Source organism: Pyxicephalus adspersus, chromosome 2, assembly GCF_032062135.1.
Source record: "Pyxicephalus adspersus chromosome 2, UCB_Pads_2.0, whole genome shotgun sequence".
In the NCBI taxonomy this organism is placed as follows: domain Eukaryota; kingdom Metazoa; phylum Chordata; class Amphibia; order Anura; family Pyxicephalidae; genus Pyxicephalus; species Pyxicephalus adspersus.
Genome location: NC_092859.1, coordinates 112,136,307 through 112,158,462, shown reverse-complemented (window position 1 = coordinate 112,158,462; position 22,156 = coordinate 112,136,307). Strand labels below are relative to the sequence as shown.

The following is a 22,156-nucleotide window of genomic DNA, read 5'->3' as shown; positions in this document are numbered from 1 at the left end:
GTCTGGGAGTTTTTTATAAACAAGGTGCTCAATAGCTGTATTGAGTCTAATGCAAAGAAATATTTATATGATATTTATATAATTATATTATATATATATTATACAAGTTACTGTACATTATATATGTATATGTATATTACATGTTTAACTATTTTTTTTAACAGATTTTTGTGTTTTTTATTTAAAGTTTATTATTAATTTTATTAAATATTGGACATATTTTGGTAAGTTATACCTAAGATATAGGCCTGCAATGTAAAATTAATTTCCATGCAGAGACATGCAGTGAACGTCTCTGCACACGCCAGGCGAAAATGGGAGGAAGAAGATATGTACGGAGGAGCTGCAGAGACCAGCAGAATGCGGGGGGACAACAACAGGACAAGGTAAGGTTTTTTTTATGTTTGAAGCAACCCCAAGTGTAATTTGGGATTACCTCTTTTCGTATGGATAATCCACCCCGAGTCACACTTGGGATTATCGTTAGGGGGGTTAAAGGCAGCAACTTCTGAGCTGTGAACATATATAGTAAAAACAGGGGATTTGCTGTTTACAAGTCTGTGTAGTGGTAGGCAGGAAGGGGAGCAAGTATGGTAATGCGGCAGGCTGCACTTGGGGGGGGGGGGGGGGGTTAGTTTGCATTCAACTTTACCTATGCCATACAGAACTGAAAGAAAATCCAAATTTTGTTCTTTTAGGGGGTCTATTTATGAAGCAGTGAATCTGACATTGACTAAAACATTTCCTGGGGGTGAATCTTTAAGATCCACGTGTTTCAAAGGCAGTAAATTATTTTCCACCAAATACGTCGCTCCCTCTGGAGGTTTTCTGGAATGGGTACCGTGCCATCCAGTTATCTGCCTTTGTCTCGACGCAGGACCTGATCCAGGAAACCTCCGGAGGGATTGATAGATTTGCAGAAGTAAAGGTGAGTTTTTTGTTTTCTGTGAGTTTTTTGGAGACAAAACTCCTTAAAGCTGAATACCAGCCTTACCTTCCACTGTGCACAGTTGTACTGAGCTGTACAGGATCCTGTTCTAAAATTGCCCACTTTTCTTTCATTGCACACTGGGCTTCTTAAAGCTACGGACGAGCGAGAAGGCCTCTGACAGTCATGCGAAAATTTCCTCAAACTTGGGTCCGCGAAATTTCGACAAACTGATTTTTTGAACTCCAAAAAAGTCAATAGGCTGACTTTAAACATTAATAGCAAAGCCTCTATACATATTAGAACCATCAAATTTGCTAGGTATGTGTAGGAGAACAGTGGCAAAATACAAAGGTTCCAAAAGACCTTGTGGTTTTACAGAAAATGGCAGGTAAAGTGACAGCAGGCAAATAGAATTTTTGCATGACGACAGCATACAGAAGGCAGCATAAACATTAGAACATTGAGAATGGGTGGCATTACGTGTGAACTCAACCCACTAGCAGCAGTCTCTGCCGTCAAAACATCATCATGACCTGGATGACATGTGTTAGGAATGCCACCCATAAAGTTGTGGAGAAGTAGCGCGGTGACATTCCCGTTTCCCCGATTATAAGGCACTGTCTTATATTTTTTGAAATGCCAAAATATGCCCTAGGTCTTATTTTCAGGGGATGTCTTATTTTTCCATGAAGAAGACTACAGTACACATTTATTGTTGAAAGTCACTCATGATCACGGGGATGTCTTATTCACGGGTGAGTGTCTTATTTTAATTATTTTTTCAAAAATGGGGGGTGGCTTATTTATTGGGGATGTCTTAAAATCGGGGAAACACGGTAGGCAAAAGGATGGAGGACCAGAGACGAAGTGTGGGTCAGCAAGAGCAGTAGCAGTGCGTGGCCTCTAGTCAGCTATCGCCGGGAGACCGCATTGGTAAGTGTCATGGAGAGATGGGTGTAGTGCACCGTCAATGCCACCCAGAAGTGTGTAATATAATGTTAGGGAATGGAGTACTGACAGGCGGCAGCAGCAGCAGCAGGAGAATGGGGTAGGCCCTGAGACGGAGCGTGGACTGTATTGGTAACTGGCATCTAAAGCTGGGTCTAGTGCATCGTCAATGCCACACAGAAGTGTGTAATACAATTTTAGTGAATGGAGTACTGACAGGCGGCAGCAACACCAGGAGGAGGAGGTGGTGGGCCCTGAGAAGGAGCGGGGACCGCATTGGTAACTGGCATCTAGGGCTGGGTGTAGTTCAGAAATTTAACTGTACCAAACGGTCTTCTTTGGTAAATAGAAACAGGTATCAAACACAAAGATATCTGTATCTATTTTATAGTAAGACAGAAATTTCACTGTACCCAACGGTCTTCCTTTGGTAAAAAGGAACAGGTATCAAACACTAAAATATCTGTATTGTGGTTCCCCAATGTTTGCAATCCTGCCTAACTCACACAGCAGAAACTGCAGAAGGCTGACATTTATTTGCATGAATTTCATTACTATTTTCATATGGAGTCCACTTTCGGTGAACGTTTTCTGAGCTGTATTATTGGGAAGACTATCAAAATTACAACCAGTAATGAAAGATTTCAAGGAGTTTTACTTGGTGTTCATGCAGTTCACACTGTTCTTCTAAATAAAGTCAACGATTTGAAAACTGGTAAAGCTGTGCAGGAGGAGCAAGGCTGTTATTTGAGAAAAATGTTCTAAATGTGGAATCAGTAGAAGACTCAAGAGGCCAATAGGTTGAAAGAGAGACAGTAGAAGAAAGATTCTGCATCTCCAGCACCAAAAGGTCTTGAGCTTGGGAGCTTCTGGCCTGAACATATGTCACTATGGGAAACTGTGTTGGCTGCAGGTGGGCACAAGAACTCATGTTTACCTCTTGGACATTCTCACTATGGGACCAGGGGTCTTTAAAAATGGTCTCCAAGTGGTGCTTATGGACAAAGGCATCCTAAAGGACACCCACGACTGTCGTTGGCTAGGAGATATTTTGTCCCACCTATATGGTGTGTTTTTGAATAATGTTTTTGATACACAGGTGGGTGATGTGTACTTGTTTTCCATGGAGACTGGTGGTTTTTCCTCCTCATCGAACATCTACTGTGAAGGAATGTTTTACTCAGTATCTAAATATGCCGTTTGATATTCAAGTACATTTCTTGAATATCAAACAAACATTGATGGAGCAAAATCCTAATATGTGTGCCAATCGTTCATTGTCTGCTACTTTGCTAAAAGTGTTGGCTCTGGAAGTATCGCACGTCCTAGATTTGCGTCAAGCTATGTTGGATGGCATGCTTGCTGACTTTACATTGTTAGTTGACAGCTATCCTAATGCTCCTCACCTAGCAAAAGCAGATGCTTTAGCTGCGACTGAGAACTTATGCTCTGAGCTTCCCAAAGAACTTTAGCAGTTTTGTGTCCTACAGCAAAAGAGAAGAGAAAAAGCTGTAAAAGAATATGATGTTATCAGCCATGGATTCCTTGTGAGATAAAAGAAAACAAAGCCTGATCTCCAAATGGGTCATTCCTAAAATAAGATTGGTGCTAGGAGACTCCTTAGCACAGCGGTCCCCAACCGTGGGAACATTTTAGTGGTCCGCAGCTCTGGCGCGGTCGGTGCATCTCCAAGTGGGGTGAGGAGAAGGACCCTGCCGGGAAGACACACCGGCTAGAACTGTGGACCACGTCCGTCCAAATCCCTGGCTCAGGGGAGTGGGCAGGCTGTGTTTCATGACACAACCCGCCCTCTCGCCCATTGCTAGCTCAGATCTGCAATGGCAGAGTGGGCGGGGTTATGGCATTATGATGTTACTATGGGGGAGGTTCCTGCTCTTTGACAACCGGCTCTCCGCCCATGCGTGGTCAGGAGTCGGTAATTTTTGTGGTCCGCGGGACCAAGAAGGTTGGCGACCACTGCCTTAGCACATACACACTTTCTCCTCTTTGTTTTGAGTACCACAGAACAATAAAATATTTGGTTCTCTCATGCATCAGCCCACTGGTAGGATTCATAAAAAATAATAAACATTTGAAAGGAAGAGAATTACTCTAATAATGATACAGTTTTATGTCTATGTAGAGTTTATGTGTTGTTTTTTTTTTTAGTAGTACATTTATATGTGGGGAAAATTAAGCATAGAACAACTCAATGTGTCTCTTCTCTACTTTGGTTTGTGTAATACAATTTTTCAAATATTGGTCATTTTGTACAATACTGTACATTTGTCTATTTACAAATAAATTGCTAATGTAATTAAAAAGAAAAATATTTATGCATTTATTTTAAAGTAGGCCAGAAATTTCATTGTACCAAACGGTCTTCCCCACCCAGCCACCCAGAAGTGTAGAATTTTAGTGAATGGAGTACTGACAGGCGGCAACAGCAGCAGCAGCAGCAGACGGTGGGCCCTGGGACGGAGTGGGGACCGCATTGGTATCTGGCATCTAGAGCTGGGTGTAGTCCATCGCCAATGCCAACCAGAAGTGTGTAATACAAATATCTGAAATTTGTGAAGGGCCAGACCAAGATGTTTTGTGCGCCAGCACTGTTGCTGTGGTTTATGGTGCCAGAAACGGTAGGAAGGTGGACGATATTGCTAGTTTGCATCATGAAGTGGATGACATTAATGCCAACCCTCAATCTTACAATACTTAGCTAAAAAATTAGTCAAAGGCAATGGTACCTATCAGTGTGGCAGTACTGGGGGTTTTCATCTGCAGTTGGCCTCCCGGAAGCAGCAGAAATGTAAAGTATATTGCTAGCTGGCACAATGGCAAGCATGACATTGGCGATGAATGCCACCCCTGGACATTGAGATAACTAGCAAAAAAATTCAACTGAGGCAGGCTCAGCTGACAGGGTGTTTCTGATAGGCAGCCACAGACTCAGCACAGGAGCAGTATGGGTTCACAGTGGTATCTTGGTTGGCCAGTGAGTCCTTGTGTCAGTCAATCATAAACATCTGCAGTGGGGATTTGATAGTTGTTAGTAACCCAACATTCGTTTATTTTCAAAAAGGTGAGGCGATTGACATTTTCCAGGGACAGTCGTGATCAGTTGTCCGTGACCACTCCGCCAGCGGCACTAAGGGTTCTTTCTGACAGAACACTAGATGTCGGGCATGAAAGAAGCTTGATGGCATACTGTGCCAACTGCAGGCAGATTTCAAGCCTATTGACCGAAAAATTAATGCTGTCTTCAACACCACTACCACCAGCCAGAAAAAAGCCAACCTACTTGTGCACCATGCGCTTCATCCGTTCTCGATGGTTATGCCTCTGCACTTCACTTGTTTGAGGTGGCTGCATCAGATTTCGCCAGGGATCCAGAAAATCCCCCCTGCCTTGGCCTAGACTTTTGGATGTGTGTGGCCTGTTGCCAGTACTGCTGCTGGCACCGCTACAGTACGGTGTCCTTTCGTCCACTCCGTGCCTGGTTGTCCAGCTGTCCATGGTGACGTGGATTTGGCTAAACACCGAGAATGCCAATGTCTGGGAGAGGTTTTCAATTACATGTGCATGTAAACAGGGTACAGCTGTGCGGGAGAAGTAATGCCTGCTTGGTATATTCCACCGCCGCTCGGCACAGGCCATCAGGTCACAGAAGGGAGCAGAGTCCACAAAGCTGTACAACAGTAGCTGCAAGGCCAATAGTTTTGCAAAACGTGAATTGAGTTCACATTTTTGTTGGTTAGGCCCATAGCTTGATGCCTTGTGCAGAACTTCGGTAGAGTGGGCTGAAGTGACTGGGAGCTAGGGGAGCTGAAGGGGTCACTGGAGTACCCATCTTGCGGCAACAAATGTCGTCTGACACCACAAAACCTGCGGGCAGAAGCTGATACTTCATCGCCGCTAGAAGTCTGGCTGGCACCAACCTCCTGAGACGTAGTACCAATGACAGTTTGAGGTGGAGAAGGAGTCAATGGAGGTGGAAGAAAAGAGGATGATGTGGTTGCACTTCCTTCTAGAGAATGCAAGTACTGCTTCCACTTTGGTTTGGTTCTTGCGCATGTGGGAAAGCAGAGATGTTGTACCCAAATGTGACCCGGCCTGTCCTCTGCAGATCTGCCTGTGGCACAGGATGCAGATTGCTATGCACCCGTCATCGTCTTTCAGCTTGAAATGGGACCACACTGGAGAGGTGCACCTCTGCTGGGTGCCCTGCGTCCGCTTTAGCTCCATCTCCCCCACGGTCACATCGTCTCTGACTGTTCCCCTGCTTGTGCCCACTTGTCTGTCTCTTCTTTGGGACTCACATGAGGCAGATTTGCGTCCCTTCCATCCCCAGTCTGTTGCTGCTGTTGCCTTTCCTCTACGTCTGTTTTCGAACTGCTGCTAGCCCTTACATGCACCAGTGGTTCCCAGGTGACATCTCGGTCATCATCATCCTCATTTTTATCTAAACCAACTTCTTCAAATGCAGCCACTGATCCAAAAGTCTGCCTCCTGCCCTGAAATTCTCACTTACAGATCCTCGGGCTGTTCGTCAAACAAGGGAGAGTCATCGGGAGGTAAAGGCATTAGCCACGCTAACTTCTGTCTTTGCTCCTGTCACGGCTGTGCTGGTTGCTGCTGCTGCAGAAGAAGAGCCTGCTGCGCTTGAGGCTCCTGAGACCCAGTCCACAATACATGATGTGACTGTATGATTGTATTCCGCCCTCTCAATACATCTAACGGCGTACTGGTGCTCCACACACATCTCAGACCTGCTTGACAATTTGTGCTGCTGACTTCAACAGTTTGCTGCTGCTGTCTTACAGTGGCGGACTTCCAGGGAGTATGCCCCCTGCCAGATGCGGCAGGTCGCCAAATGCCACACCTTCCCCCTGCGTCTACCGCTTCTTTGCAAATGATTCGCTCCAGACGCATTTCCCGCCAGAAATAGTTGGCATTACCACCCCCTGCTTTTTCCCTCGTTCATTCGGCAAGAACACAACCTCATTGCGAATCACAAGGCCATTCTTGCTTAGATGTTCAGTAAACGAGAAAGGCCCGATTTGCTGCGAGATCGAATTTACAAATCTCGCTCGCTCATCCCTACTTAAAGCATGAATTAGTTGCTGCAGCAAGTCAGGTACAGGACATCCAGCATCAGAAAAATCAATCTCCAGAGAGTAGTGATTAATAATTTTGAATTCATAATCTGAATGGCCTAAGATTATTAGTGGTGTACCCAGTGGTTCAGTGGTGGGACATTTACTGTTTACCTATCTTTACAAATGATATAGAGTTTGGGATTAAAAGTACAATTTCTGTGTGTGCAGATGGAATTAAATTCCATGCAGGATATGTATAATCTACAAGCAGACCTGGATGTACTGCTTGATTGGGCAGCCAAGTGGCAAATGACATTTAATATAGATAAGTGTAAAGTTATGCACTTGGGGGCTAACAACATTCATGCTTCATACTGTCTAGGGGGAATACTTTTAGGGGAGTCAGGAATGGAAAAGGATCTGGGGATTCTGGTAGATCATAGACTTAATAACAGCATGCAATGCCAAGCTACAATATCAAAAGTTAGCAAAGTACTTTGTTGTATTAAAAGAGGATTAGACTGCAGAGATGGAGACATAATCCTGTCCCTGTACAAAGTATTGGTCAGACCACATCTGGAATATGCAGTCCAGTTTTGGGCACCAGTTCACAAAAAGGACATTGTGGAATTGGAGAGAGTGCAGAGAAGGGCAACTAAATGAATAAAAGGAATGGAGGAGCTCAGCTATGAGGAGAGATTAGCTGAACTGAATCTGTTCTCTCTTAGGAAGAGATGTTTAAGGGGGGATATGGTCACCCTGGATAAATATATAAATGGTCCATATAGAGAACTCTCTTCCCCATTATTCACTTTGAGATTATTACAAAGAACAAGAGGGCACTCTGCGTCTAGAGGAAAAGAAGTTTAAGCTCTGGATAAGGAAGGAATTCTTCTTTGTGAACTAGGCTCCTTCAGGAAGTAGTTTCAGCAAGTAATATAGATTGCTTTAGGAAAAAGATGGATGCTTTTCTCGAAGAACAGAATATAACTTGGTATTAAAGCTTTAAAGTAAAGATAACAGTGACTGTTCATCCTGTTAAAGCAAATTGTACCAGGGTTTTCTTTTTGCCTTCCTCTGGCTCAATTATGTCCATAGGGTTTATTATCTTGGATATGTTTATTTCCCTAGTGGTTGAACTTGATGGATTTACGTCTTTATTCAACCTGACCTACTACGTAACTATATATACTGCACCCAAACCACAAACCTTACCGTCCCTGGCCACCCACTTTATTCATTGTGTTTCCGTTGTTAAAACTTGGCATCACATGTGGGTTACATGCACAGACACAACGTGATGTCATAAAATAGGGTGTGCAATAATAAAAAAAATCTACATTACAATGACATTACAGTACAATTACCATTCCCATTTTATGAGGAAGGGAAAGGGTGAACCAGGGAGGGCATAACATTTGCAGATTAGGCGTCATGTATCAGAAGCTCAATACCGTATTGTTTGACAGGACGCTAAACACAGTCCATGGTAATTGGAAATAATGCCGCTGTGGTAAATGGGCGGCCATTTTTATATGCTACAAATAGCCCTTCCTCACTTAAGGGAACTTTTTGTATACCTGACTAGAGACTCCATGTGAGCTGCTGGAGCCCCCCTGTACATGTCCCCCCCACATGGCGCCATTCCCTCTCCTGCCCCACCACCACCCTACTCTAGTCACGCTCTAAAACAGGCGATGCTAAAACAGGCGATGAGGGCGTGGCTTGTTTTAGTTGATAGACAAGAGCCGTTGAAAGTGCGTCATGTGTTTACCGGAGGAGATACGTGACGTAATGCATGTTCCGCCCAGGGGGCGTTTTCTAAGTCAACGACGGGTGGAGCAACGCTGTCAGCTTTGCTGGCCACTGTCACCACCTTGTTTGGTTGACTGTCTGGTATACCCTTTCCTTGCCTGTAAGACGAGCAGTTCGCAGACCCCGCCTCCCGCCGGTGCACGTGCCTGTGTGTGTCTTTAGCTGTCCAGCCCCGCCCCCAGTCTTCCTGCTAACAAGATGGCTGCGGAGAGTAGAGTGCTGTCTTATTCCGTGTATAAGTGGAGCTCGTTCTCCTCCAGTTACCTCCCTGAGTAAGTACATTGGAAGCGGTTGTCTCGTACGGGCTCCTCACACTGCATGTGACGCGTCTTGTCCTGGCTTGTTCCCGCCTCGGGCGCGGTGTCCGGTTTCAGTTCAGGCCTGCAGCCTGAGCGGTATTCAGGATAAACACAGCTTTATTTATAATGTGACCGGGCAGGTACCAGAGACTGGAGAGGATATGCAGCACATTGTACCTTCCATTACATAACGGCTCTGATTTATAATATTATCACTTTGTGTTTTATGAGCTCCATTTTTTTAGTGTACTGCCATGGCTAGAGTTTTCTCACATTATTTATCCTCTGTAGCATTGACACAGTGCATTGTCTGATAATTGCATGTCTGTGTTTGTAAAGTTTGACCTCCAAACATGTGACTTGGGGATGTAGCAGGAAAGTGTTGATGGTGGTGGTATTAGGGGCAGATTGGGGTGAATCCGGCCATAGTCACATTTTGCTGGACTTCCTATTTAGCTGAAGATGTTTTGCAGCTTTTAAAACTACATCGGTTTTTCCTGACCTCTCCTACGCTGATGATGCAGCTTAGAAAGCCCTAAAACATTGTTAATGTTACAAGAACAAGTTCAGCTAAACGTGACAAAAACTAATGTATAATGATGATCTGAAATGTCACTTCACAGATGTGCTGGTTGTCGTCAATATTCATGTTGTTTTGTCCAGCATAATGAAACTTTTTTTTGAGTTTTCACACTAGATTATTGTATCAGTGCATGCATTTCTTTGCAGAAATCTATGCATTACATAGCACACAGGACATGCATTGCTATACAGGGTTGCTGTGTTTGCAGCATAGTACACACCTTTCTGCCTTTAAAAGTGCATCATGCATGCTCTTTGTTGTGATGTGCTGTTTTGGATAATAATGCACATGAGTTGGCTGTTCTCACTCAACACACCGTGTTTTTAAAATTAGCAAGTTGCCATTACTGCTCCTTAATACAGCATTGATAGAACAGGAGCAGGGCTTGCTTGATATTTTATGGCTTCCTCTACTAAATTAAACTCTGGTTCTGTTGGGCATTTTGCATGGAAGATTTGAGCCTGTTGGTTGTTGTGGTCACAATACAGACAGATATTTACCTGTTTCTATGCAGATTTAGTTGTGTGCCATAGTGTGTGTAGGCAAGTATTAGAAGGTGCTAACTCTCATATGTACAGATCCCCCATCCTGTTCAAATCCTGTGTAAATCTAAGCTTTCTGAGAACTGACCTGTATGGTCCCGCATGTACATCTGCTGTGAACAGAGCTAACACAATATATTCACGTAAAGACTTAATTCCTCACTTGAGTGTAGGCATCTCATGGATTTTGAACCTCTATGAGCATGGAGTATGTTGTCACCTGTGCTCACTAAAGAGGTCACTTGGATAAGCTGGAGTGCTTAAAGAGGAAGTAAACCCAAAACCAAAAAAATCACACTTGCCTTCAATCCCGCAGAGCAGTGGATCCATCGGAAGGTTTCTTCCATCAGGTATCCGATTTTGGGCTGGCACACCAGGTGCCCCCATCTCCTCCTCTTCTTCTGGGTTCTTCTTCCTATGTTGCCTGACACAGGCGTGAGATCAGGTGACCTAGATTGGGGAAAAAACTTGCTGATCTCACTGCGCATGCAGTGTAAAGGCTCCCTCTGCGCATGCAGAGATGCTTGGGCATGTGCAGAAGGAGCAGCCAAAAGCCCCCTGGGAAGCGTGATGTAGGTATCCCAGGAGGCTCTGCGCTCCTATTCGCCTAGGTGATGGAAAATTATGGGGCCGGTGTTACTTTTTTTTTTTTTTTTTTTTTTTTTTTTTTTTTTTGAGTGTTGCACTAATGCCATTTTGCGTAGCAGAATGATGGTAACCCATATCACTGCAGACTAGTGAAGAAGGAATAATTTTGCAATCCTGTTCTACTCCACAAGGCGAAAGGAAATCAGGCCGTCTGTTCTTGGATATGGGGTGCTGGCAGAATTTGTAATCAAGCCTACAAAAAAACTGTGGATCATTTCAGTTCTGTTTTGAATTCCAAGAAAAATCTGACTTTCCTCTGAAAAAGGTCCAACAAAAACTAGTTGAGCATGATCTAGGCAATTGGTTAGCATGTTGATTATTGTTCATTGTGTGAGAATTATTCTATGATAAAAAATTGCAGTAAAAATAACCTATACAGTACATAAAAATGTCCCTTGTAAGCTTAGTCATTTACATTTGTATGCTGTCACGCACACCTATCATGATATTAGATATGTCTTGTGGTCAGAACCAGAGCACTACTCTCTTCACTAGGCTGATCTCCCTGCTGCCTTCTTTATTTACACACGTAGGACTTTTGTCATTGGAAAGTATCTTTCATGATCCTTTCAAACGACAAAAGACTGAAAGATGCATGAAAAAGCGGTACACATAAATCGTCATTCTGCTGTATAGAGGAGGAAGAATGACAGAGCAGCACCCTGCTGCGCTCTCGTCTCTTCACTTGCATTGCAGTCACTCTTCATTCTGGATCTACCAGGGCAGATCCATGAATGGTGTTGGACGAGTGCTGTACACGTCATTCTGGATCTACCAGGGCAGATACATGAATGGGATTGGACGAGTGCTGTACACGTCATTCTGGATCTACCAGGGCAGATCCATGAATGGCGTTGGACGAGTGCTGTACACACGTCAGATTCTTATCTGATACTAGTCCTATGAGAATCATCTGACGTGCGTACGTAGCCTTAGGCCAACCATCATAGTAATGGGCTATAAGAAGGATGAGGAAGGGATAGAAATTAACCTGGTCATATAGTTTTTGTTGTACCATCTTTTTCAGAGGGATGTCATAGATGTTTTTTGTATTTCAAGTCACAGCTAATTACACCCTATGTTTGACAAAATAAGGAGACCTGGTAATTTTCAACTGTTTTCTCTTGTTCTGCACATAGGACTTGTAAAACTGTGTGCTGTAATGACTGAGCTGGATTTACTTACCCTATAAACTTTGATGGTGGTTGATATAGGTGGCTGTACCTTTGCTGTAGTGTTTTCTGTTTGTTCTATTGACCAGTCCGGATGTGCAACCTCCGTGTTCTCTCCAGCCCCTTTTAGCTAGGCGCACCACCTGGCACTTTTCAGCCACCACCTAGCTGTTTTTGAATGGTTACTGATGAGTTGGGTTACAACGCAGGGGTTTCCACCCACCTACAATTTCTTCCCATCCACCTTAAGACATTTCTTGTTTGAGCACTGGACCTACTGGCATGAATGGGGGCTAATCCAAAATTGACCTGCACAGTGATGTGAAAAGGGCCTCACAAAGTACCCAGTAAAACGTACAGGTTGTTGTGTCCCCTCTTGTGGAAAATAATCCTTATTCAACAGATTGCTTACCTAGTCTACATAGGCTACATTTCCACATTAAAATAAAATAAACAGCCTTTTGAAAGTCCTAATAGTTTCCCTTTAACTAACTTGGCAGTAACCCATACTTGACCTTGTCTGAAAGAACAAGGGTCATATGGGCTTGGATGGCTGTGAATGTAAACAGAGTTTGTCAACAGGAAAGATTTAGACCTGTATGTGCAGGTTGATTATCAATTTTTGGCTTTGTTTCACTGCACGTTTTAGGAGTGTGACTGCAAGATCAGCACGTAGGGGAAAGTGGTCTCTAGGCTGTTAATCTGTAGGATGTTCACACAAATAATGTTGGGCTTTGGAATAGCATCATTTTCCAGCATGTGCTGCGTGCACAATGACTCTTATTTTGTTTTTTAATTGGTTAAAAGCTTGTAAATGTTTCCAGAATGTTTACAATTTTACAACTTTTCCTTTAGAGTTGAGATTTATTTTAATGTTTTTTTTATAAAGCCCTATTTTGTTTCCATTTTTCCAGTGTCCTAATGGTAAAATTTTTAGGCACATGCATAGATTATTACCTTTAATGATAACTGGTTATTACAGAATGTGTATGTATATTCTTTTCTTGGTTTGCAAGTTACCGACATTCCAAAAGTTCAGTTTTAAAATGTGTTTAATTAGTTGTCTTAATGACAACTAGAATTATGTCTCCCAGCTGCAGAGTGTTGGCAAAAAATTCAATCATTTTAGATGAACAATACAGAATAACTGTGTAATAAAGAACATGAAGTTGACCAGTGTAATATGTGATGTAAATCCATTAGGAGTATCAATGCTACATTTTTTAGATTTACCCTAATCTCACCATTAGAGGGAAGGCTTCATCTATGTCCAAATATTCCACTGTTAGAACACTTTCTATTCTAGCCCCTACTTGTAAATGCAGTTATGGGCTTTCTAGCAATAATTTTGGGTACCTATAACCACTGGCTAGTTCTAGGATTAGGAAGTCCGGAATCTACAAAATGTTTGGGTAGCTCAGTATTTTTTTAAAGCAAAGTATAGATTTACTCTGAAATTCCTATTCAATGGTTTCCTGATGCATAAAAGTACCTTTACTATATTACTTATGTGTCCCATTGGTGACTAATCTGTTGTCTTGTCCCTTTCTTGCATGACCATACTTTTAGTTCCACTTCCACATGCTTTCCATATGCCCTAAAAAACTAGTACAACATAATAGAATAAACCCCAAAATAAAGTGCCTGAGACAGTTTAAAAACATTGGTGACACATTTAGCAGGAACATTACTTCACCAGACATTTACATCATCTCCACTTAGACAATAAACTGTATAAAAAGATTTAAATGACAAGTAGGTAAGTATATCATAATGAGTAGGTATATTTATATGCTTTTTGCTTAAAAGTTATGAGGTATGCAACATAACACCCCTATGTTATATGATGAAGCGCCTCTTTGGTGTAAATAAAGCCACTTGTGAGAATTTTCAAGAAGTAAATGTGGAATGTGTAAAATGATACTTATCTCTAATCAGCATTGTGAAAACAATGCAGCTATTCATACATTTTCTACAATTTTCATATTCTAACTAAAAAAAAACAAAAAAAACCTGCTCACCTTTCTTCTGCAGATCCCTCTGCTGTTTTCTTGGATCGTGTCTTGTAATCTGACTTCGTCCTGGCTTGGAGGTGGCATCGTGGGGTGTTGCCATCTTGTTTCATCTTCCTCTGGCTTCTGCCTACATCACCTGATCTCTCATTGCACAGTCGGGGTGACATAGCCTGCTGTAAATGTGGGGAAAAGAGTGCCGTTCTCACTGTGCATGCGTGAGATCTACATTCCCCCCCCATTGAAGAAAAAGCTCCTTCTGCGCATGTCTCAGCTCTTGGATGCACAGAACGGGCATCCAGAAGCGTCCTAGGATACAGACGATTTTAAAAACACCAAAAAAGGAAATTTTTACCTTTCATAAAAGGGTTGTCTACTTTTTTATGTAAAGTAAAAATTCTTATGAGAGGTCCACTTTGTTAAAAAATGTGTAAATGGGTTGACAGAGCATGAAGTTGCAGCGACTTATCCTGATTCGCCTGAATTAAAGGCCAGCACATTATGCCTATTCCAGTGTGTGGTACCATGGATCATTGTTACTTTGCAGTTTTCAGACGCACATAAAGGGAAACATTCCAGTGTGTTCACGTGGCTCATTCTGGCATTTGACAAGTGTTCAGTGATCTGCAAAGTGTTCGCGAAAGCTAACTTAGACTATCAAATAAAATGTAAACAATGTAATTGTAGAAAAACAACCTGCTTCAGAGGGGCCCAATTCCCACTTTAAAACCTAAAATGTATTTAATTCCATTTGGATTTAAACTGGAAAGACCTGCATTGATATCAGTGACACCCATTGTTATGTCATATGTATTTGGCTCTGGGCTACAACTTGCACTACAAAATGATGCTCAAGTCCACTACTTATCTGTATCTAGTGATTGCATATTTGCTATATTTATCTCTCTGTAAATATATATCTGGAACTCATTGTTTCCGTGCTTAATTACAATTCTGTGATTTTAGCAATATATGATAGAATGATGTTCCTCTTATGGTGCACAATTCAATTAATGTAACTTTTACTAGCTTTAAAATTGTATTCTAACTTTAAAATTAATTTTCCCAGAAACATCTTGGTTGACAAGCCCAATGATCAGTCTTCACGATGGTCTTCCGAGAGCAACTATCCCCCTCAGGTAAGTCTCTTCATTAGAAGGAGGTATGACAGTATAAGTGACTTTCCTTTGTAATTGAAAACTTACATGTGCTACTCTGTGACTGTTAAATACGTGTAAATAATTTATTGAAGTTTGTGTTTTGTCTGAGAATTCACTTTTTTTTTGTAATATAGTATCTCATACTGAAAATGGAAAGGCCAGCCATTGTCCAGAGCATCACCTTTGGAAAGTACGAGAAGACGCATGTTTGTAATTTAAAAAAGTTCAAAGTTTTTGGTGGCATGAATGAAGAAAACATGACAGAGCTTTTGTCAAGGTAAAATTGAGAAGCATTACAAGTCAGTTTTATCAACCGTGTTGTAGTAAGAGCCAGACATATCTGAATGTATTGCAGGGGTTTAAAAGTTTTGAGGAGCGTTTTTAATTTCTGTACACCACAGTAATATCAGAATTGTTATTGGCACCTCCAAGATGCTTGCTTGTACTTTAAGCTGGAGCTCTGAAACTTTGAAGCTCTGCATTGGGTTCATATGTAGTTGAATTCTGGTCCCGATAGGTTTACACAAGAGAAAATAGAAGCCTCAGAGTAGTGCTAGCGGAGGAACTTCTCTGATTGAGGAAAATGCAGTTAGGGTTTTGTTCGGTTATTAGGTGCACATTACAAATTTTATAATGTGTGTCCACATGAACCCTAAATTGGAAACCACCGTTGTCACCATTTTTGAGTTCTGCAGTCTTTATCCTTCCTTATTCTTTGGTTTTCCTTCTTGGTGAGTTACAATTTGTAGAAACTCTAGAGGTCAAAAGCACTGACCTTACTTTGTGTATAATAAAATTCCAGTTTACTCATTCTGACGATGATTGCAGCATTCATATTTCTGAAACACCTGGATAATTTTGAATGTCTAGGCTAATAGTCATATTTTATTAATGCTGTAGCTGTTAATATTTCATTGGTTATTGGTATATGCTTTATATATTTTTTTTTTTTTTTTAAGATTTTATTTTACATATACTGTAAATTTGTTCTTTACTTTAGTGGCCTGAAGAATGATTATAACAAAGAAACATTCACTCTGAAGCATAAAATTGATGAGCAGATGTTCCCATGCCGATTCATTAAAATAGGTATCTTACTGCATTGTGTCAGAAGTTGTCTAATATTGTGTGCAAATGCAGACAACTTTGTTGGTACCTCTCCACAGTACTCCCATTTGTGAAATGACTAAGTAGTTGCCACACATCGTTGTGAGTTATGTATTTACCTGACTTTGCTTGAGAGTTTTGATTCAAAAGACTATTTTGGGCAATAACCTATAAAAATATGGGCAAGATTTTGGAAACCATACCCTAATATTTTGTTGTGGAGGGGTCAGATACTGGTGAACCCTGACTTTGGACTTCAGCTTGTATCTTTTGGAAGTTGTACTCCGATGTAAATATTTTCTCTTGGGTTACGGCTAGGGCCATTGGCGGCAGTCCCCATACTCAAACTTTTTAATATTTGCAGCTGTTGCCACAGGAAGATAAAGCTGCTTTACTAAATTACATATCAAAGCCAAGCATATATACTTGGGACATAAGACAGTTGCTTTTTGTCTCATTTTAACAAGGCATAAAGCAATAGGTTAATTTAGGTAAGCAATAAGGGTACCAACCAATTTGTCGACAGTTATTTTTGGTATAATATATAGCCAAATAGTTTTTAAATATTTTTTTAATTAGTTTTACAAGGGGAAATGATACAGTATTAAGAACAAAACATAACAGATACAGTAGAATTGCAGCATAACAAATATTACAAACAATGGAATCATTAAATGTAATGCAGTTTTAACTTGTAATATTCATAAGAACATTTTATACTACAAAATTGTTTAATAATGTGTGGTATGCCTCTAAAAATATATATATTTTTTTCTTTATTTAGTACCTCTCTTGTCTTGGGGGCCAAGCTTTAACTTTAGTATCTGGTATGTTGAAATCAATGGCATTGATGATCCAGAAGTTGTACAGCCCTGTCTTCACTGGTACAGTAAGGTAAGGGTACATGTTATGGTAACTTACAACAGCAGGGCTGGGAATGTTTAATTGCTGTGCTGCTATACATGGTAAAGCTGTTTTTTAGGACCTCAGGTGAAATAGCCCGGTTCTGTAATCATTGGAATATTTTAAGGAAAGAAAGAAGCACTTTTTTGGTCTTGTATGAACTGCCTCTTGAAGCATCCACCAAATGCTTAAGGGTATTTGAGCTGGTTATAACCTCAGCAACCCAAAATACACCATAGTTGTATGTTGTGTGATCCAGTAAGGAGAATGAAATCAAACATGTTATGTTTTGTCATGAAAAGAGTCCAACTCTAAAGGCTGAGAAATGTTTTCAAAATTGTATCCACACGTGAAACAATTTCAGAATTTCTGTGACAAATTGACAAAGCTAAAATATTTTTCAGTATCTTTTCAGTACTCATTACGCATACTTTCTTTTAGATGTTTAGCTTCCACTTCTGTAAGCAGCCAGACTGTATAAAGTTAACAGTGCCTTCTAAGAAGTGCAACCTTCCCATTCCCATGCATAATGTTCCCCTCGCTGTTATGGATTCTAGCTTTTAAAACTGCATGCTGATGACAAGCTTGATAATCCGTTTCCAGTTTAGCCCAGATGATGCAGAATCCCTGAGTATGGGCTTAGACAAGGCAGTGGGGTTCTTCATCATTTGTACATGTTGTTCGGTCTTTGCATGGTAGAGTTTAGGTTGCTTTTGGGAATGCAGCAACAAACTATGTTCACATTACAGGTTTTGGAAAGGGTTCTAAAACCCTTGCAGTGTTTACTACAGATCTGTGTCTGTATTTAATGCCTAAGGATCTGAAGGTCACATCCATCCAGTACTGTTTTTTTGGCAATGTTTCTTGCACACAGAAACGTCTTCAGATTCTCCAAATTGTTATATAACGTACAATAAATGAGAACATTTCCAATTTTTTGCTGTTCCTAAAACTGAAATCTGCTTTTAAATTTTGCACTCGCATTTTTTCATTAAATGGTTTATCAGTTTTATTAACATTAAAAATCTCACAAAGACAAATTAAATTTAATCTGGGGTTGAAGGATAATCGTTTTAATATTGGTAATAATATTATATTCAAGTATTGGTAATTTTAGTAAAGTTGTTCACCCTTCTCCTTGTGTTCCAGTAGTACCGTGAACAGGAAGCCATTCGCCTTTGTCTCAAGCACTTCCGCCAGCACAATTACACAGAGGCTTTTGAATCCTTACAGAAGAAAACTAAAATTGCCTTAGAACACCCAATGTTAACAGATCTTCATGACAAGCTGGTTTTAAAAGGAGACTTTGATGGCAGTGAGGAATTGATCGAAAAGGCTGTCAATGGTAAACTAAATTTTGTATTTTTTTTTGGGAGGGAGGCAGGACTGTATCAAAAAGTAACCGGAGAATAACTTGTGAAACCCAAACACTCTAATGCAAATACCAAGTAGTTACTCTGGCTAATAACTCATACCTTAACTCTTGCAGTTGGATACTTGAAATGTATAGATTTTTTTTTTTTCTAAACACCATGCTTCCCTGCAGGACCTTTCAGAGTTGTATTTATGCACACACACTTCCTCTAGTCTTTTACTGAGTGCTGGGGTTATGGTTCATTTCTTATTAATCCCATAACTCTTGCATATGATTGTCAGAATAAATGTAACAAGCTTGTGATTTATCTTTTTTAGATGGTCTGTTCAGCCAGTACATCAGTCAACAAGAATATAAGCCACAGTGGAACCAGATTATTCCGAAAAGCACTAAAGGTAACAATTGTCAGCTTTGTGTTGGAATTGTGTATATGTTTTTTTCCTCTTCCTATACCTTTGTAGCCTAAGCAACAACTGACCCATTCAATTGTTTTGCTTTGTACACAGTTTTAATTACTGTTGCCTTAAACTTTTTGTTCGTGAAGTTTAGGATTGATCGCTATACAGACATGCTTCATGGCTTTTTAGTTACAAGTAAAAAAGCATATTAAATATAAATAAAATAAATATAATTTTTCTTTAATTGGAGTTAATATACACTTTTTTTTTTTTTTAGGGGATGCAGAAGACAGCAGGCCAGGAATGAGAGGTGGACATCAAATGGTCATTGATGTACAATCTGGTAAATTGTTTACTAACTGATGTTAAAATATAAGGCTTATACATTGACTGTGGAAACAAATGACATAATTCTTGATGTGGCAGTATTTGTCAGACAGTAGTATTTGTTTATCATAAACCTAACAACTGCATGTTCCTTCATACATGGATCCATTTTTAAATTCACATTTCACATATATTTTGTTCATAAAGTTTGGAGTCTTTAGAAGTAGTAATACATTCAGTCTTTTAAGGCTTTATTTGTATTGCTGAGACTGTGTACATATGTCAGATGATTCTCACTGGATATAAGCGGTTGTGCGCCGTCTCAGTTGATAATTTGACGAATGTACAGTGGTCATTCGACGTCGGTCTTGCATCGGTCATGACAAATCCGTTTAACGACTACTATTACAAGCAAAGGAGGAGGGTACACTGGGGTTCCCCCCTATACACGTTGTGGGTTATATTATATATTTACAGTATATATAAAGTGATTAACTATATATATATATATATATATATATATATATATATATATATATATATATATATATATTTGGTATGTGTTAAATTGTTTTCTTTGGCTATTTGTCTATTTTTAAGTACAAATATAAAAGGAATAAGTGAAGAACAACAAAATAAAAATGATCAAAAAATACAATACAAACAATCATCAAAATAATCTAATAATTGGATTATGAACAATGATTTTTAATTGTGCAATTCAATCAGTCGCTCAAGATTACTTTCATATTTCACAGAAGTAAGATGCTTAATTGCAGTGTTGCATACCACTATAGAAACTTGAAATGAATGGCTGTTTTGGTAATTAGATTAGTTATTGTTACTTTTTCAGTAAGTCCTTTGTATTTCATGCTTGCCTGAAGGGAAAAAAATATTTATTTATTTTTTTGGCCTAAATGCACAAAGCTCCCGTTCCCTATCATAGTATTGGATTCAGGGTCCAGCAAAAACCCTTGGCACAACCACTGCTGGTGGTTTGGCTGCTGGCCTGCCTGATGTACTCAGATTTCCCTTTTCTCTTAGCTCTTGTTTGTTTTGGAGATCATGGAGTTATGAGAAACTTGGAGATCATGGAGTCTTGTGCATAATAGGGACATTATTTTTTGTAGTGTTGAGCCTGTCTAAAGGGCCTATTACCATTAATAGACCATAATAACTATGCTTTACTTTGGAAATCATATGTCATGTGTATATCAAGTGAAATAATTTAATACCATAAACTGGACATAAAACTTTTGCCTATGAATATTGAAAGGTTTATATCACAGAATCTGATGTTCAAACAAATCTGGGCAATCTACCACAATTGGTTTTGACCATAATCGTTTATCTTTAGAACATCAGCCTGCTTTAGTAACACTTATGTTCTTGATTTTCAGAAATGGTGTATTTGTTTGGAGGATGGGATGGAACACAGGATCTAGCAGACTTCTGGGCATACAGTGTCAGAGAAAACCAGTGGATATGTATTTCCCGAGATACAGAGAAGGAGGTACATTGTCTTGTTTTCTGGCATTTATTGGGGCCTTAAGTTATTGTATTCAATTCTAATTTTTGACTCGTGTTATTTAAAAAAAAAAGTTACATTGCTTTTAAAATGTGTACACTCTACGGCAGGGGTCCCAAACCCCCGTCTGACAGGTGGGCCGCAAGAGCATGGAGACCAGCGGTGGGCCGCGGCTCTGGCCGGTGCACCTCCCAGCGAGATCGCAAGGACCCCGCTTGGGGGGCGAACCAGCCAGAGCCCTGAACCATGTCTCTCATATGTATAGCAGTGGGTGGATTGTCTCTCTGGACACAACCCTCCCACTCTCCCATTGCAGGCTCAGACTTTAATGATCCTCCACTGTTAAACTGCATTCGGTTCTGTTTTACGTGCTTTGCAAGACTGGAAATACAGGCTACCCATATGTATTTTTACCTGCTTGCTTAAAGTTCAATTTTAAAGAGGGAACTAAAGATGATACCAGTGATTCAATCTTCTCCCTGGCCTCTTTCAGATACAGGGTATTTGGGCAACTTGCTTGGGTGTTGAGGATGATGTAACTCCCACTGGCAACTGCTACATGCACAGCTTAGTTTATGGAGTTCAAAAGAAGATATGAAACCTTTATTGCAAGAGGAGTTGTAGATCTGGAAGGGTTTATTTATTAAATATGGTCACATTTATTAACATGGTAAAATGTAGTTGTGTAAAATGGAACTTCCTTTGAGATAAGAGGAATAATCTGTCAGTCACTAAAAACGATACCACAACTAGGAATTCTCCTTCTATACCATATGTATTCTATGTAGCAGAATTATCTTTTAGCATGTAACATCCTCTAATTGTTAAAATTGGAGTATGACAAAAGAAAAAATTATTTCTATATAAAATATTAGAATCATTACAGTGCTATAAATGACTGCATATAAAAATTACAGTAATACTTGATCCAAACACATGAAACACATGAGAAAGATGAAATAAAAAAAACACAAAACCAATGCAGTCACAACACCGTTTTTTTTTTTTTTTTTTTTTTTTTTTTTTATTGAAGTTTTAAACAAAAATACAGACAAGAAGACCAAAAAAAGAAATAATAAATAACAATTGAGTGCAAAATAGTAAGAAGACAAAAACCACAACTCTTCAGTCAGTTATTTACATCACCCTGAGTGGTATGCTCAAAAAGATTCTTCATAATAAAAGGATAGAACATATAGTGATCGCACTCATTAAGCAGATATTATACAACAGAACAATAGCCAATAACCCAGGCCAACCAGCAACAACATGGAGAGGAGGGGGAAAAAAGAAAGGGCAGGGATAGGTG

The 22,156-nt window shown here is 40.2% G+C and overlaps 1 protein-coding gene across 3 annotated transcripts in view; it reads left to right on the top strand.

Moving 5' to 3' along the window:
* Positions 1 to 8,877: 8,877 nt before the first annotated feature.
* The window catches only part of MKLN1 (muskelin 1), a 130,163-nt gene continuing 116,884 nt past the window's right edge, over positions 8,878 to 22,156 (top strand). The window contains exons 1-9 of one of the 3 annotated variants that reach the window (XM_072401852.1): positions 8,878 to 9,065; positions 15,119 to 15,188; positions 15,344 to 15,486; positions 16,210 to 16,298; positions 17,101 to 17,210; positions 18,372 to 18,564; positions 18,912 to 18,989; positions 19,270 to 19,335; positions 20,720 to 20,832. In XM_072401852.1, coding sequence (XP_072257953.1) covers positions 8,992 to 9,065; positions 15,119 to 15,188; positions 15,344 to 15,486; positions 16,210 to 16,298; positions 17,101 to 17,210; positions 18,372 to 18,564; positions 18,912 to 18,989; positions 19,270 to 19,335; positions 20,720 to 20,832 — 936 coding nt within the window. In that variant the 5' untranslated portion in view covers positions 8,878 to 8,991. Of the gene's footprint in view, positions 9,066 to 15,118; positions 15,189 to 15,343; positions 15,487 to 16,209; positions 16,299 to 17,100; positions 17,211 to 18,368; positions 18,565 to 18,911; positions 18,990 to 19,269; positions 19,336 to 20,719; positions 20,833 to 22,156 lie in introns of those variants that run through there. The other 2 variants (XM_072401851.1, XM_072401853.1) reach the window with 2 other exon arrangements.